The following is a 17,704-nucleotide window of genomic DNA, read 5'->3' as shown; positions in this document are numbered from 1 at the left end:
GACCCCACCCGTGGGCGCACTCAGACGTCCTGCTGTTTCTCCTCTGTTTGGAGTTCCCGACCTCCTCCCAGCGGGTGACCGGGTTGTGGCACTGAGAAAACTGGAACTGCTTGTCAGTGTCAGCCCCCCCTTACTCCTGATGGCCTGCCCGGCGTCCTGCGTGGAGTTCAGCCCTCTGGCCTTCTCTGATCCCCAGCGCGTCCTGGCGTCTTCTTCTCAGTGCTCTTCTGCAGCGATAGCCTCTTTGAATTGCTTTCTTCCTTTGACCTTTAAACTTGTTCTGATCTTTGTTTTCTCATTTAATTTCTTTTATTGGATATTTTTAATTACTAATACTATGCCTGCTTTTGGTAACAAGTGTCCCTTACCCAGATATCTAAAGAAGGAGTCATAACCTTGCCATGTTCTCGTCTTTGAGGCCATCAGGGTTAGCGGCCATTTACATCGTCCTGCCCTTTTGTCTGCACTCAGCACACACGGAAGTGTTCTTGACACGTGGACTCAGCCGGTGGTGCTTACGCTCCATTCTGGACCGTCAGGGATGCTGAGCCTCCCCGAGGCAGGGGTCTGGGGCCCACCTTTGTAACCAGGGCACTGTGCTTCTGGGACACGATTCCGGTCTTTGCCAGGGTCACTGAGTTACCCTCTGCTTCCCACTGTTCTCCATATTCCATCCACTAAAGGGAACCATTCGAAGTGCAAACCTGACTTGTTGTGTCCACACTGTCGTGCTTGTAGACTGTCCCCCACCCCAGCACACCTTCCTTTCCCCCGCAGCAGTGGCCTCGGCCACACTGTGCCTTTGTGTGTGGCATCCCTGTCTTCCTCGGTCTTTGTGAGTCCGAGACGGAGCCCCTGTTGTGTCCTCTGCTGCGTGTCCCCAGGGCCAGGGAGGCACTGGGCAGAGTTGGTGCGTGTAAACTCTCAGGTGACAGCTGAATGAAACCCCAAGCCTTGGCCAGGGTAGCTCGGTTGGATGGAATGTCATGCTGTAAACCATAGGGTCGTGGGTTCCATTCCCGATGAGGGCGCACACCTAGGTTGGGGTGCAGTCCCCAGTGAGGGCACACACAGGAGGCAACTGATTGATGTTTCCCACTCTCTCTTTTCATTTTCTCTCTGGAATCAAAAATAAAAAACAGGGAAGTACTTAAAGATTTTTAAAATGTATTTATTTTTAGAGAGCGGGGGAAGTGGGGAAGAAAGAGAGAAAAACATCGTTGTGAGAGATACATTGATTGGTTGCCTCTCATAGGCCCCCGAGTGGGAACCTGGCCCCCACCCCAGGCATGCGACCCTGACTGGGAATTGAACTGGTGACCTTTTAGTTCACAGGGTGGTGCTCAATCCCTTGAGCCAAACCAGGCAGGGGAAAACACCGAGGTATTTTTTTAAAATTGTCAAACAGGCTTTGGCTGGTGTAGCTCAGTGGATTTAGCAGGGGTCTGCGAACCAAAAGATCATGGTTCGATTCCCTGTCAGGGCACATGCCTGGGTTGCAGGCCAGTTCCCAGCAGGGGCCAGTTCCCAGCAGGGGATGCACCAGAAGCAACCACACATTGATATTTCTCTCCTTCTCTCATTCCCTTCCCTTCTAAAAAAGATAAATAAATAAAATAAAAAAAAACTGTCAAACAGGAACTCCACAGGGCCTTCTGATGTTTGATCAGGGGCCTGGTTAGCCCCCCACCGTGGCCAGCTCCCTCCCTGTGTCTGCACGGCCATGGCCGCATCTGGGGCTGATTATGCTCAGCTGATGCTCTGTGTAGAGATTTCATGTAAAGTTGGTGCCTAAAAATTAGTTCCGTGAAAATGTTGTGGCTGCGATAGGAAATTTTATCCTTGGCTTCAGTAACATCATCACCTTCTTTGGAAGTTTTAAAATGCTTTTTACCACTAGTCCTATTGTGAATGCTATTTAAGTAAGTTTGAATTGCTTAAATTGCTGTGTATTTCCCCCTCTTTAGTTATTTAGGACTTTGCCAAATTAGTTAAGTGTTTTCTGTTGGTGATCTGTTTGGGACTTACTACTCAGTAAAAAAAAGAAATTTAAGTTACTAAAATATTTCCTTTTTCTTGTGAACTAGAGAATCTTTTAGGAGGAAAGTTTTTGTTTTTTAATTACTTACGTCATTCATTTTTTTGTTTTATGGTCTAGGTGTTACCAGGTAGATGACAGAAAAGAACTGTTAGCAGTATTTGTCAGTGAACTAGAAGAGTGGGCAGGTCACGGTGGCCTTTCTTTCAAAGAGCGCCATGGGGATGCCGTGCTGCGAGGTTCCAACATGCTCACAGGTGTTAGAGGCTTGTCTGAATTAGATGTCTGGTGTAAGATTGCACTGGATTTAGAGAGGCTTTGGGGCTTGTCAAAAGACAGGGCGGTCCTATCAGCACTCGGGCTGGCCATCCTCTCTTGGTGGTACTTGGCTGGTGGCTGGTTCTTCCATCCGTAAATGCCTCTGGGTGTCAGTGGAGTGCGAGGGTCGGCTCCAGGGCGGTCTGGAGTCTGCCTCTGTGACCAGTACACCGTGCTTCTGGGGTGCGGCAGTGTCTTTGCCAGAGATACTGATTTTTAGTGAGTTACCTGATGTGTGACATTAGGATTTGTTCCCTGTACACAGAGAAGGGTCATTTGTTGTGTGGGAAGACATGCGGGAAAGCCAGTACTAGTCCATCGGGGACTAGAAAACTGACCGACATATCTGTCTCGTTTTTCACATCATGTCTATAGTTAGCACTTTCTCTTTGCTTCAGGCTCAGAAAGTCGTATACAGCAAACTTTTCTTACTAAAGTATATAGATCTGTTAGGCTCACTCCAGGAAATAATGTTAAGGAGAGAAGTGAAAGAAGGAAACATGGTGTATAAATACATTTGTTACAGCCTAATCTATCAAAACAACGAGTTTTTCATTATTTTCCCAGCAGTACGTGGGAAATGGCTCGGTCCTTCAACATCAATTTAAAGGAATGTTACAATACAACAAAGACCATGCAAAATATGATTATTATAAAAAAAATGTAAAATGTATAGTTTATAGCTATATGAAATATGTATGTATATAGACAAAAATTATATATAAATGGTTGTGATTTGTTAATAAAGATTTTACATTGTTTTAAAGATTTTTTAAAAAATATATCTTTAGAGAGGAAGGGAAGGGGAGAGGGAGAGAAATATCAATGTATGGTTGCCTCTCGTGCGTCCCCTGCTGGGAACTGGCCTGCAGCCCAGGCATGTGCCCTGACTGGGAATCGAACTGCGATATCTGGTTCGAAGGCCCGTGCTCAATCCACTGAGCTCCACCAGCCAGGGCTGTGTGGTATTTTTTTTAATGTGGAACTTGATAATGTGCTTCTAAAATTTATATGAAAGTATTTTCGACTAAGATGGAGATGTAGGTTAGATATACTTTGCCGTGTTGCACAACCAAAAGAAGGACAACAACAAATTTAAAAAACAAAGAACAACCATAACTGCCAGAAAATCAAACTGTATGGAAGTCCGACAACCAAGGAGCTAAAGAAACATTCATCTAGACCAATAGGAGGGGTGGGGATGGGCAGCCGAGCAGCGGAGAGGACTCACAGGAGGGCAGTGGCCGGTCCCACATTCGAGTGCGGATAAACTGGGAATGAGTGACTGGGGAGTGAGACAGACCTGTAACCCACGATGACAGCGCGGAGAGATAAAGCCTTAAAACCTCCAACCGAAGAAACCAGTGGGGGTTGAGGCAGTGGAAGAAACTCGCAACCTCACAGGAGAGTTTGTTGGAGAGACCCACAGGGTCCTAGAACGTGCACAAACCCACCCACCCAGGAATCAGCACCAGAAGGGCCCAGTTTGCTTGTGGGTGGTAGGGGAAGGCACTGAAAGCTGGCCAAGGGCTGAGGAAGCGGCATTGTTCCCTCTTGGACCCCTCACCCATGTACAGTGCCACAACTCAGTGATGTGGGTGGCCCTGCCCTGGCGAATACCTAAGGCTTCACCCCTTACAGTGTAACAGGCTCACCAAGCAAGAAAAAAAAAGCCCAAACGAAAGAACAGATCAAAGCTCCAGAAAAATTACAACTAAGCAATGAAGAGATAGCCAGCCTATCAGATGCACAGTTCAAAACACTGGTAATCAGGATGCTCACAGAATTGGCTGAATATGGTTGCAAAACAGAGGAAAAAGTGTAGGCTATTCAAAGTGAAATAAAGGAAAATGTACAGGGAACCAACAGCGACAGGAAGGAAACTGGGACTCCATGATTAAGAGCAGAAGGAAGAAATAAACATTCAAGTAGAACAGAGTGAAGAAATAACAATTCAAAAAATGAGGAGAGGCTTAAGAACCTCCTGGACAACTTTAAATATTCCAATATCCAAATTATAGGGGTGCCAGGAGGAAAAGGGGAAGAGCAAGAAATTGACAACTTATTTGAAAATATAATGAAAGAGAACTCCCTGAATTAGGTAAAGAAATAGACTTCCAGGAAGCTCAGAGAGCTGCAAAGAAGTTAGACCCAAGGAGGAACACACCAAGGCACATCATAATTATATCACCCAAGATTAAACATAAGGAGAGAATCTTAAAAGCAGCAAGAGAAAAGGAAAGAGTTATCTGCAAAGGAGTTCCAATGAGACTATAAACTGATTTCTGAAAAAAACTTTACAGGCAAGAAGGGACTGGAAAGAAGTATCTGAAGTCATGAAAGTCAAGGACCTACATCCAAGATTGCTCTATCCAGCAAAGCTATCATTTAGAATGAAAGGGCAGATAAAGTGTTTCTCAGATAAGGTCAAGTTAAAGGAGTTCATCATCACCAAGCCATTATTATATGAAATATTAAAGGGACTTATCTAAGAAAAAGAAGATTAAAAATGTGAACAGTAAAATGACAACAAACTCACAGCTATTAACAACTGAACCTAAAAAACAAAAACACACTAAGCAAACAGCTAGAACAGGAAACAGAATCATAGAAATGTTAATCTGTGGTAACATATGGAAGTTATCATTGTGTGAGGGGAGAATGGAGGGGGGGAACCTACAGGGTTAAGAAGCATAATTGGTGGATACAAAATAGACAGGGGGTGGTAAGAAGGGGAGGTGGGCCAGGATGGGAGTAAAAGACAGAAAACTACTTGAACAACAGTGAAAATAAATTTAAAAAAATAATAGTGTGAGAAATGTAGAAGCCAAAGAGCTTACATGTGTGACCCATGGACATGAACTAAAGGGGGGAGGAATATGGGTGGGAAGAGGGTACAGGGCAGAGGGGAATAAAGGGGGGGGGATGGGGCAAATGTAAAAGCATAATCAATAAAATATATTTTAAAAATAAAATTTGTATGGAAGAAAAATAGCAAGGAATAGCTGTGACAAGCCTGAAGAACTAGGTAAGGAGATTTTTTTCCTTATCAGATGTCAGACTTACAAGTGATAGCAATGAAAAAAATAGTCTGCTTCAGGCAAAACAAAAGACAAGTAGACTCATGGGACAAAACAGAGCTTGCAGGTCAGTGGGGGAAGAGGAGCCCAGCCAGTGGCTGGTGCTGGCCCAGTTGGATTGAAGTCAGAATTGAATATTTGCATCCCTGTGTTCATGATGAGTACATACCTTATACACTTACAAAGCAATCCCAGTGAATTAAGGAGTAAATGTGAAAGTCGATACTTTAAGAACTTTAGGATCAATATGGGTGAAAGTCATTGACTTTTTTAAACCTCTGATTTAAGGAAAAATATCTTAAGACGTCTGTTGAAATAAATGGATAAATTTGACTACATTAAAATGAACAAATTTCTCATCATTAAAAGACACCACAAAGAATTAAAAATAAAAGCTAAAAAGTTGAACAATTGTGCTTTACAGATAGCCAGCAAAAAATATCTAGAATAGATAAAGAACTGTCAATAACAGAAAGACAGCCCAGTATAATGTGAAGCAAAAGACCAGAAAGGAGCGTCACAGAAGGAGAAATGAGAGTGGCTCATAAAAGTATGAGAAGTTCTTTAACTCATTAGGAACCAGGAATTGATCAGTTAAAACCACAGCCATTTTATAGGCACCACATCTTAGGTTTCGAGAAGGTGACTCCAGAGGTGCAGGACTGCTGTGGTCTCACTGGGGTCACTGTGCCTTCAGTTAGGCGCTTGGGAGGACACTGTGGTGTCACCCCTACTTTATTCTCCGAGGAACGTGTGCATGTAACAGCAGTGTACACTAGGGGGTGGGGTCAGCGTGTCCCGAGCATTGTTTGTTTGTTTGTTTGTTTGTTTGTTTGTTTCTGTCGGGGTAACACTGGGTAATAAAATTCATGACTACTTTTAAGTCACTCTGTTATTCTCTTACAGTTGTCCCAGTTTTCCCCTTTGCCCTCCTCTGCCCATCCCACAACTCGCCTCCCACAGTCAGTCCCCACACCGCTGTCCACGTCCATGGGTCATTCATACCTGTTCTTTGTCTAGTCCCTTCCCCTTCTTTCCACCATTATCTTCTCCTTCCTCCTCCCCTCTGGTCACTGCCAGTCTGTTCCAAGTTTCCATGCCTGTGGTTCTATTTTGGTCATTAGTTTATTTTGTTCATTAGTGCCCTCTTATAGGTAAGATCATACGGCATTTGTCTGTTATAGCCTGGCTTATTTCACTTAGCATAATGTTTTCCAGCTCTATCCATGTTGTTGCAAAAGGTAGGCGCTCCTTGTGATGGGGAGGGTGGGGCACCTGCGTCTCCCCTGGGAGGAGTCTTCTGGTAAAATCGTGGCTGTGTTCCCCTCCCCCTGCACCGCCAGCCTGGTCTGCCCCAGCTTATTTCCAGTGATGTGCAGTTTCTGGTGAACTGCCTGTGCCTTGCAAGAGGGGGCCAGTCTGTCTAAGAGGGTCAGCCCTTTCCCGCTTGGTGCTGGTGGCAGCTTTGTGTCCCTGATTCCCCCTTGCCACCCCAGTTTCTAGTCTCCGTGCTTCACTGGCCACAGCAGAATGGGGCCCTGGGAGCCAGTGTATTTTATCTCCCTGAGAGAAGTTCCAAACTGCAGGCCTTTAGGTGTTTCTCGTTTTGTGTTTCTCTTGTGGACATGCATCTGCAGGGGCTCTCGAGCCTGCCACGCCTCTTTTGCAGACCTGTGAGGTTGGTGGTACTCGAGATCCTGAAGGAGGTAGGGGCTGGCTGCCTCCTTCCCTCCCCAGAGGTTTGATCTCTGCCAGGGAAGTCAGCTCCGTCTGGCTGTAAAAAACCTGAGGTGCTCAACTCCCACCCCTCCAGTTCCCAACCTGCTGCCATTGCAGCAGACACAGACACAGTCCAGAGCTGCCCACTCAGAGCAGCCTCCGCCCTGCCATCTGCACTGGGCTGGGGCCGAGGAAGCCCCTCACCGTGCACCTTTCTGGTCTCTCCGCCCAGCTGCATTCAGCGGGAGCAAACCACACCCTCGATCCTTTCCTCTTGCTGGTGGGGCAGCTGCCCGCAGGGTCCCTGCCCAACATGCCTCAGCTCCCCCTTTAAAGAGTCTCTGTGGGCACCCCCACTGCAGTACCGAGTCCCTGTCCAGCTTCCCTCACATGCCACCTCTCCAAAAAGACGAGAGTCACTCACAGTAGCGGCCGGCTGCAGCCTGCCCCTGGCGCCCGACCCAGGTGCCTTGTAGACCCGATCCCTGCCGGGCACTCTGCCGCTTGGCGTTCGCCACTGCAGCCACGGCTGTGCTTGTGTAGCCTGGATCTCCCCAGCTCTGTGTATGTTGAAGTCACTGCTGCCTGGGTCTGGGGGTCCCCTGCCCTGAGAGGGGAGGGGCCCCCGAGCTTCAATCTCTGACCAGGCTTCAATCTCATGCACATGCTGGGAAGTGTCTTCTGTACTCCTTGGCTTCCAAACTTCATGTCAGCTAAGATGCTGTTGAATGTTCCATTTATTTTTTTTGGAAGATCAGCCAAGGATCCAAGTTGGGGGCAAGAGCAAGTGCACTCAACTTCCATCTTCCTGGCCACCGTCTCCTCCCTCCCCAGCACTGTTTTTAATGGCAAACTGGAAACCCTGCCCACTGACAGGAGAACGGCCACATGAACTGCGTGTCTGTCCAGTGGGTGCCGTGCAGCTGTGAGCACGAGCGAGTGGCAGCCACGCACGTCATCGTCTGGAGGAGCCTACCAGTTGGTGGCCGACTCCACAACAAGCAGTCTAACCAGAGCGCGCGGAGGACGTGAGAACACCTCTCTTCAAAGAGGACACGGAAAGGGCGCAGCATTCCGCATCCTCAGAGAAACGCAAACCGAACCACAGTGGTGCCACCGCACGCCTGTCAGAACGGCCGGCGTCGGCAGATCAGCAAACAGCCAGCGCTTTCGAGGACGTGCAGGAAGGGAGCCCGTGGATGGGAGCGCGGACGGTGCAGCCACTGGGAGAAACAGCATGGAGGTTCCTCAGGGAATTAAAAATCAAAATACCACATGATCCAGCAATTCCACTTCTGCGTATTGATCCAAAGAAAACAAACCGATTTGAAAAGAGACACGCGTCCCCGTGTTCACTGCAGTGTCATTTGCAATAACTAAGACGTGGAAGCAACCTAGGTGTCTGTCGGTAGATGAGGAGTAGTGTGTGTGCAGGTGGAGTTAACCAAAACGAATTAGCCATCCAAACCAAACCAAAACAGACGCACAGAAACAGATCAAAGGGGTGGTCGCCTGAGGGGAGGGGGTGGGTGAAAAGGTGAAGGGGACACAGGCAGTAATGCTGGGAGGTGGTTACTAGAATTAGTGGGGTGATCACATTGTAAGGTGTAAGGGTCTCGTCCCTCCTTTGTACACCCGAAACGTAACTAATATCATATACCAACTATACTTAAGTAAAATAAATAAAACGTTGAAAAAAGTCACTGCAAAATACAGACAGTATGATTCCAATCATATGAAGTCCATAAACATAAAAATTAAACTATTGCTTAGGGATGAATAGGTAAAAGGTAACACTATAAAGGAAAGAAAAAACGCATAACGTAGGTCAGGATGGTGGCTGATTCCGGGTTGTGAGGGGAGGGAGGCGGACTTCAGGGACACTAGGCCTTCTGTGTCTGAAGCCGGTCGAAGGGGTCCGTGGGCGTGTGAGTTCTTATCCTCAAACAACACTCTGTGTGTATGTTCTGGAGTAAAAACTGCAAATAAGGAAGAATACCTGCCATTTAATTTTTTTCAACCTTATTTTTTCATTTCAATGAATACACAATTGCTTGTTTTATTTTTTGTTTTGACCCAACTTGGAGATTGGGGCACTGTAGTTTTCTTTTAGATAATTGAAAAGATCAATGTGATTTCTGAAATAGAGCTAGTTAGCTGTGAAAAGCCCGGCTGACCCAGCGTTCGTGGGCGAGTATTTTGGGGAAAGGTGGCACCAGCGTGCGCTTTGGAGGCAAGTGGAGGAGAGCCAGGGAGAGCGTAGGGGCCCAGGTTCACGGATGGCAGCGGTTTACCGTTGCTGCCTCTGCACCACCTGTGACTGTCACCATGAGGCCGTGTCATTTCTGAGCCCTTCCTCCTGGGTGCAAGCCCGCCACCCCACCTGTGGGGCAGGAGCCCAGGGCGCCCAAAGCAGTAGAAGCAGGATTTTAACTCAGTGTTCCGTGACTGTGGGTCCCCAGGAAACTCTGCAGAGGCACTAAAGCAGGTTCAGCCTGAAGACACAGAGGCCACGGCTGGTCTCTGCTATCTGAGAACTAAGTGGCAGGTGGCTTGTGCTGTGCTGTGGGCCAGAACCTCAGTGAGACAGACGTGGTGCTTAGCATGGGAGAGGTCTCTGCAGCTGGCACTTGGTCACTGCTGCACCCAGGGTGTGTGGTAGGGACATCGGAGTGTTCGCTGGGGGATGAACGCGGTGTGCGTCCCTGTCCCTGTAGCTGCCCGGACAGACTGCGTGCGTGTCTCGAGTGTGTGTGTGTGTGTCTGTGTCTTGTGTGTGTCGAGTGTGTGTGCGTGTCTGCTCCACCACAGAAGAAGCACTGGGCTGCCTATTAAGGGTTGCACTGAGTTCTCCGAGGCCTTTTCAGCAAACAAAACCCTGCCTCCCTGACCCTGGTCGGAATTCTGAGTCCAAAAGTGAGTGTATTCCAACCAAATAACTTTGGGAAGTCTATCCCCAAATCCTTCAAAGACCCAGACAGAGTTTCTTGGAGGGCAGGACTCTTCTTTCTTCCGGCCCTGTTGCTAGCATTTATGTATATGACATCAGGTGGGCCGAGGAAGGGAGAGTGGCGTGGAGGGAGCGGACAAGCCAGGGGCTGTTGCAGAGACCATGGGTGTTCGGGCGGCATGGCAGCGCGCTCTTGTTTGTGATGTCGTGACTGTCCGATGTCCTGCGGGCTTTGCGTGCTGAACACAGATCTGGTTTGACTTTTAAAATGGAAGTTCTGGTTTTCATTATTGTGTAACCGAAGAGTGACCTCTTTGCACGTACTGCTAGGTTTTGCCACCACTGGGTTTTTCTCTACACCGTTAATTCTTGTGAATGTGACCAAGATGTGTGCTGTGACCTGATAAATAACTGCGATAAATGCTCTGTACTGTGCACACATTCAACAGACCCACGAGGTTGTGGCCTGAAGGAGGGGCCAATAATTTTGGTTGGATTTTCGTGCTAATAACTCAGTCATGTCCCCACAGACCAGAGTGAGTTCGGAGCAAGAACATTTCCTCATTGTACCTTTTGGGCTGCTCTTCAGTGAAGTGACTGCGTCCAGCTTGGTAAGAATGTCGCTTCCCTTATGGGCGTCATGAATGTGTGGGTCCAGCTACTTAACTAAACCCCTTCTAATCCTGTTAGATGCTTAACTCCCAAGGAAGAGGAGAAACTGTGTTTTGTGTGATTAACTCAAAGAAAACCTGTGCAATTAGTTATACTTTAAATGTTGATTTAAGTAATTTCTACTTACGGTAATTTGAAGTCCTCTTGACACTGAAAATTTTTGTTTCCTTCGTTTAAGGTGAAAATAAACCTACAAGGAGATATCGTAGACCGTGGGAGCACTAATCTAGGAGTAAATCAAGCTGGCTTCACATTACACTCTGCGATTTATGCTGCGCGCCCGGACGTGAGGTGTGTGGTCCACATTCACACACCGGCAGGGGCCGCGGTGAGTGTTGCACTGCAGCTGGAAAGCTGTTCAGTGAGAGGCCCTGAGCGTTTCCCTGAAGTGCCTCTCATAGCGATGGGTCTGTAAACCTAACTTCGTGGGGTTAAAAAATTCTGTCCTTACTAAGTTTGACTTTCTTAAAAGACTCTTTTTCGAAGGGGTCTCTATACTAAACAATGAGATTCTCACAGTGGCCATTGCACTCACAGATGAAACGATCGTGGTGTGTTGGTGGTGGAGGTCGGGTTTCAGAGTGTCTGACACTGTTGGGAAGAGCAGCACAGCGGCAGTAAACGGGAGAGCACTCTTTGGAGAAGTGGGACAGGAGGGGTGGGGGGTAAGGCTCCTGCAAGTGCAGGACGGCCCAGTGGGACTCGGGACTGCAGTGCGCTAACGGCTGTGCAGGAGCAGCGGCTGTGCAGGAGGAGCGGCAGAACGCTGGCCAGCTGCTGATGGGGTGATGGGGGTGTCGGAGGGGGGCCGCTGGGGCAGGAGGGCTTGGTCCTGCAAGCTGTCGGGAGAGCTGGCCTCCACGCCTGTGGGCCCCGCCCATCACCAGCCTGGCCCCCTGACCTCTCTGTGGGGAATGCACAGTCCGTGGCTGGTACAGTCACATGAAAGCAAAACACTCTACAACTGTCTAGAATTGGCTTTTTCTTGCCCATTTTATACATTAGTGACTTCCTGTCCTTATTTGTGCGAAAGAGGACTTTATTGATTTGGTAATGCCAAATTTTAATCCGTCATGATGTGTTAATGTCATGCATGTGATTTGTGTGGATGAGTGATGGAGCTTTTGTATCTTGAGGTATGGTTCTCAGTGTCAGCATCAGTTGAACATGTCATCCTCTGAAGGGCGTAATTCTTTCTTAAAACCCATGCATTTTAAAGAACTTTTAAAGGTATCCTTGACAATGTGGTTACAAGTAAGTGCCATGCAATTTATTTTAAAAGTTATCAAGACCTTACTTACTTGTAAGGTAACTTACAAGTTACCTTTTCCTTACTGTGTAAAGAAATTTCTGGACTTCCGTCAAGATGGAGGCATAGGTGGAAGCACTGTGCCTTCTCACACAACCAAGTTTAAAAACAACAAAGTTTTAGCAACAAAAACGCAGCCAAACCACAGAAAATTAAACTACATGGAAGCCTGACAATAATGAACCCTTCAGGCAAACCGGTAAGAGGTGCAGAGCCAGCAGCAGAGCGGGGTCGGGCAGGAAAGATCCACCAGACCAACCTGGGCGCACAACCCAGGTGCGCCAGCAGCCATGGGCGGATCCCAGGTGTGGAGAAGCAGGCAGACCCACTGAGGGCGCAAGGCGTTGGACCCACTGAGGGCGCAAGGCGTTGGACCCACTGAGGGCGCAAGGTGGCGGACCCACTGAGGGCAGACCGTGGTCACACATTCACGTGCAGATAAACCGGTGAAGGAGCTAGCAGTGGTGAGACAGACCGCCCAGGCCACAGCGGCGGGAAGTGGCAGAGGGAACCACCATTGTCCCTCTCTGACCCCGCCCCCACGTACAGTGTCACAAACCAGCGACCTAGGTGGCCCCTCTCTGACCATGCCCCCACAGACAGCATCACAAACCAGTGACTGGGTCGCCCCGCCCTGGTGAACAACTAAGGCTCCGCTCCTCATACCTAATAGGCACGAATAGATCAAAACATGGCTCAAGAACAACTCAGAGCCCCAGAGCCAATAAATCTAAGCGATGAAGAAATAGCCAAACTTTCAGATGCACAGTTCAAAACACTGGTGATCAGGATGCTCACAGAACTGGTTGATTTTAGTTACAAATTAGAGGAACATATGGAAGCTAAGCTAATTGAAATGAAGAGAAATACGCAGGAAACCAATAGTAATGGAAAGGAAACTGGGACTCATATCAAAGGAGTGGACCAGAAGGAGGGAAAAAATGACCAAACAGAAAAGGATGAAGAAACAAGAATTTTAAAAAAATGAGGAGAGGCTTAGGAACCTTCAGGACATCTTTAAATGTTCCAACATCCAAATTATAGGAGTACCAAAAGGGGAAGAGGAACAGCCACGAGTGGAAACCTTATTTGGACAAATAATAAAGGAGAATTTCCCCAATCTGGCAAAGGAAATAGACTTCCAGGAAATGCAGGAAGCTCAGAGAGTCCCAAAGAAGTTGGACCCAAGAAGGAACACACCAAGGCACATCATCATTACATTAGCCAAGATAAAAATGAAGGAGAGAATCCTAGAAGCAGCAGGAGCTAAGGGGACAGTCACCTACAAAGGAGTTCCCATCAGACTGTCAGCGGATTTCTCAAAAGAGACCTTAACAGGCAAGAAGGGGCTGGAAAGAAGTATTCCAAGTCATGAAATCCAAAGACCTACATCCAAAATTGATCTATCCAGCAAAGCTTTCATTTAGAATGGAAGGACAGATAAGGTGCTTCTCAGATAAGACCAAATTCAAGGAGTTCATCATCACCAAGCCCTTATTATATGAAATGTTAAAGGGACTTACCTAAGAAAAAGAAGATAAAAAAGATGAACAGTGAAAGGACAGCAAACTCAACAGTTATTAAGAACCACACCTAAAACAAAAGCAAACTAAAAGGACAGCTAGATCAGGAGTGAACCATAGAAATGAAGATCACGTGGAGGGTTAGCAACAGGGGAGTAGGAGGAGGAGAAGGGGGGAGAAGGTACAGAAAATAAGTAGCAGAGACAGTAGGTAGAAAATAGATGGGGGAAGGGCAAGAATAGTAGGAGAAATATAGAATCTAAAGAACTTGAGACATGTCGTCATAAACTACAGGGGGGAATGGTGGGGGAGGGGTGTGCAGGGTGGAGGGGGATGAAGGGGGGAAATAGAACAAATGTAATGGCATAATTAATAAAATATATTTTAAAAAAGAAAAGAAATTTCTTCTTACAAGTAAGGGAATCTTAAAGCTCATACTCTGAGAGGAGTCCCACGTGGCATTGCCGTGTTTGTGGTGTCGTCTTTTTAGATTGAGTGTTCTGTGTGGAGTGGTGACACCTGAGATATTATTTGACTCTTTGGAGCCTGTTAAACTAGATAGAGGGCCTTCATAGGTAGCAACTATAAAGTCAGTTTGGGAAGTTTAAGGAAACCTAGAGGCCATGTGGAGTTAGAATTTTTTCACTTAAGTAAATCTAGAGAAATTATGCAGTATAATTATCCTCAACTTTTACGAATTTGTTTCTATCTGATTTTCAGCTGTGTTGGTCCCACCTACAACCTAAGGTAAAAGGTACATGCCCCTTACGCACCTCACCCCCTTCGCAGTGCTGTGGCATGTTCAGAGGAAGCATGACCTGGGGCTCACGCTGCCCCTCAGTCTGAGCTCACAACTCGCTTATTGTTAGGGTGGGAGACACCCCGAAAGAGGTGGACTTTCTCCTGGGGCCACGTGGTTAGTGAAAGCTCGAACTCTGGACTGCGCGTTGGTGGCAAGCCACAGAAACAACGTTTCTCTGACGCTCGTGGGTCCGTTCATCTCTGGGAAGAGGACAGAATGAACTCTGCCCCTCTCTCAGGGCAGCACCGCCTCCCGCCCCGCCCTCACTCAGTGCGACCACTCCCTCTCCAGGTCTCGGCGATGAAATGCGGCCTTCTGCCCATCTCCCCAGAGGCCCTGGCCCTCGGAGAAGTGGGTTATCATGACTACCACGGGATTTTGGTGGATGAAGAGGAAAAGGTTTTAATTCAGAAAAACTTGGGGCCTAAGAGCAAGGTCGGTGGGCGTCTGACGTGGGATTTCAGTGGTGGAGGGGGGACGGGGGTGGGAAGGTGTCCCTGAGCCTCTGCAGCTGCCTGGAGCTGCCTTCCCTGCTTCCCTCCCAGGTTCTCATTCTCCGGAACCACGGGCTGGTGTCGGTCGGAGAGAGCGTGGAGGAGGCCTTCTTCTACATCCACAACCTCGTGGTCGCGTGCGAGATCCAGGTGGGTGCGCCGCCCCTCCTGCCGGCTCTCTCCGGGTCGGCGGGGCGCCCGCAGACTGCAGATCCTGGTTTTTCGGGGATGAGTCTGGGCAGCTTCTTGGCCAGGTTCGAGCTCAGGGGTTTGGAAATCGATTGGGGCAGATGCCGTCTCACTGATTTGGGCTGGAAATGGTAGTTTGTTATTCAAATACAGGAGTCACTACCGTTTATGGAGTCCTAGTGTGGGCTGGCCCAGTGCCAGGAGCTTCGCCGGTGTTGTCACTGGTACTCTGCCTGACCTTTGTGGCACTCCTTTTGCAGAGCAGGTGTGGCGAGCTGTAACACTCGCCTGCAGCCTCAGGGCTGTCGGTGCCACTTAGACACCAGATGTGCACAGCCCCGCCTGACCTCCTCACCGTTCCCCAGCTCGTGTCTGTGTGGCAATGCCGTTCCCGCTCTGCCTCATGTGCTCTGAAAGGGGCTTTATTTTTCATTCCTCCATCAAGTAGGCGTACCTAATAGTTTTGTCAGGCTGAAGGAAAACTGAAAATAACCTTGTCATTAGTCCCTCACTGTGCACCCTGCTTTCTCATTCCCAACTCGGTGATTTGGTCGCCTTTGAAATCTGCATCCTGTTTACGTGACTTCTCATACTTGTTCTTCCCCTGCCCTCAGTCAGGAGCTCAGATGGTAACGTTTGCTTGTTTTGAAAAGGTTCGAACTCTGGCCAGTGCAGGAGGGCCAGACAACCTCGTGTTGCTGGATCCTGGGAAGTACAAAGCCAAGTCCCGCTCCCCGGAGTCCCCAGCAGGGGAAAGCACCGGGGCCCCTCCTCAGTGGCTGGTCGGTGAGCAGGAGTTTGAAGCCCTCATGCGGATGCTTGATAACCTGGTAAGAATGTTGCTGCCCCTTGGAGACAGGGGTCGTGCGATCGCGCAGATGTCGGTGGTGGGAGCGCAGGCGAGGGCACGTTCCGGGGTTGCTGTCCTCCTCGCAGTGTCTGAGCACTTGCACCGGGGGCATCACTGCCAGCACCGGGTGGCCAACTTCTCCACTGCGCTGAAGGACGGCGTGGGGACGTCTCGCCTTTAAGACCACCTTGTGTGGACTTTGTGGGGACCAAAGCCCAGGCGCCGGCTGCACTCCCGCAGCTGCCAGGGACCAGCGCCTGGGGCCGAGAGTGGGCGGCAGCCATGGCCCCCCCTTAGGCTCTGCAGGGGCCTTTGTACAGCAGTCAGTGAGTGGTTCTTAGTGTTTCGTTAACAGGAAGTTGTAGCTGTCTGGGGGCTGGTTACTGGGTTCCACGGGCATCTGCTGCCCATTCACCGTGTGGGAGACCCTTGTCCCGACCGCAGGGACCTGGGGCCCAGCCCGGTGCAAACACTGTGGTGGTGAAGCTTGGGCGTCCTTGGGTGCATGTGCCCGTGGCAGGGCGTGGTCTGTGTTGGGGTTTTAGTGAGGGCCTTCCTTCATCCTTTTGCACAGGCCAGGGAGAAAGCTGGGGGAAGAAGATGGCACTTGGAAAAGACCTCAGAGGAGAGGTAGACACTCGACAGCCCAAGCTGGTGAAGGAGGGCATGTGGCAGAGGCAGCACTGACGACAGCTGGGGGTTCGGAGGGATGGGAGTATGCCTTTTGGGTCTGTCTCTGAGTTTGCTGGGTCTTCAGTTACTCCAGACGGGGCCCGAATGGTCGGAGCCACCACGTTGTGAGACAGGTGTCTCTGTGCTGGGCCCTCTCATGCTGTGTTGTCACCTTGGAGAGGGGCTTCGGGAGAGTCCTTCCTCCTGGACTCTCCAGAAAGCAGGCCCTGGAACCTGCCGTGGCGGTGTGGGACAGGGGGGCCCCCGGAAGGGCTGGCGTCCTAGTGCACTGCGTGCCTGGTCTGGGTGCTCCAGAGGGCGGCAGCCAGTGGGACACCCCTCGTCTCACGGAAGACAGGTCCGACTTTCAGAATGGGTCACAGATGGAACAGCAGTTGCAGGAGGTTTAATTTTCCTGAGATTTTGATACAAAAAGAATTCATGGATCTGATTCATGGTGTCCTCAGGGGCTAAGTGTCCACAAGAGTAGATTCAGTCAGTGAAGGAGCAGTGAGCAGAATCTCCCATAACTCTGGAATTTATTTGCTTAGTGAAGATGGTTTACATTAACTGACCATCCACTTGTGAGCCCATAGCCACAAACAGGACACAGTTCTTGCCCTGGTCAAGGAAATGGACACATGGCAGGTGCAACCTAGCCCCTGTGTTCTGTGCCCTGACGGGTGGAGCATGGGCAGAGCTGGGGGCAGAGACAGTGTGGGCAGGGTGGGCCAGGGAGCAGGGAGAGTGGCAGGGCTCCCCCAAAACATGGAAGGAGCGGTTGGAGGCAGGTGGCAGACAGGGCAGTGTAGCCTCGGGAAAGACACACCTGGAGAGGTTCGAGAGGGACAGCAGTCGCCCAGGTGTAGACACCTTTGGGCCTGGCAAAGTGACCAGTGCTGGGGTGGCCCAGTCTTTATAGCCCTTCTTCTCTCCTCTTGGCAAAAAAGAGTGTGGTGTTTCACTTGCTTGTACCTGAAGTCAGGTGGGAGCAGGAGAGAGGACAGGAATCAAGGCAGGCAGCCACCTCGCCTCATTGCACCCTGTGTGTTGGGTGAATGGAGAAGGGCTCAGAATTGGGCGGGGAC

At 49.3% G+C, this 17,704-nt stretch overlaps 1 protein-coding gene across 8 annotated transcripts in view; it reads left to right on the top strand.

Moving 5' to 3' along the window:
* Positions 1-17,704, top strand: part of ADD1 (adducin 1) — an 80,534-nt gene that overhangs the window by 44,430 nt on the left and 18,400 nt on the right. For all 8 annotated transcript variants that reach the window (XM_053672392.1, XM_053672391.1, XM_053672395.1 and 5 more), the window contains 5 exons: positions 10,636-10,716; positions 10,956-11,105; positions 14,703-14,846; positions 14,957-15,055; positions 15,748-15,924. In XM_053672392.1, coding sequence (XP_053528367.1) covers positions 10,636-10,716; positions 10,956-11,105; positions 14,703-14,846; positions 14,957-15,055; positions 15,748-15,924 — 651 coding nt within the window. The remainder of the gene's footprint in view (positions 1-10,635; positions 10,717-10,955; positions 11,106-14,702; positions 14,847-14,956; positions 15,056-15,747; positions 15,925-17,704) is intronic.

The sequence above is a fragment of the Artibeus jamaicensis genome, unplaced genomic scaffold (genome assembly GCF_021234435.1).
Source record: "Artibeus jamaicensis isolate MK-2021 breed Jamaican fruit bat unplaced genomic scaffold, CSHL_Jam_final contig_76, whole genome shotgun sequence".
NCBI classification, from domain to species: domain Eukaryota; kingdom Metazoa; phylum Chordata; class Mammalia; order Chiroptera; family Phyllostomidae; genus Artibeus; species Artibeus jamaicensis.
This window is presented reverse-complemented; position numbering and strand designations above follow the sequence as displayed.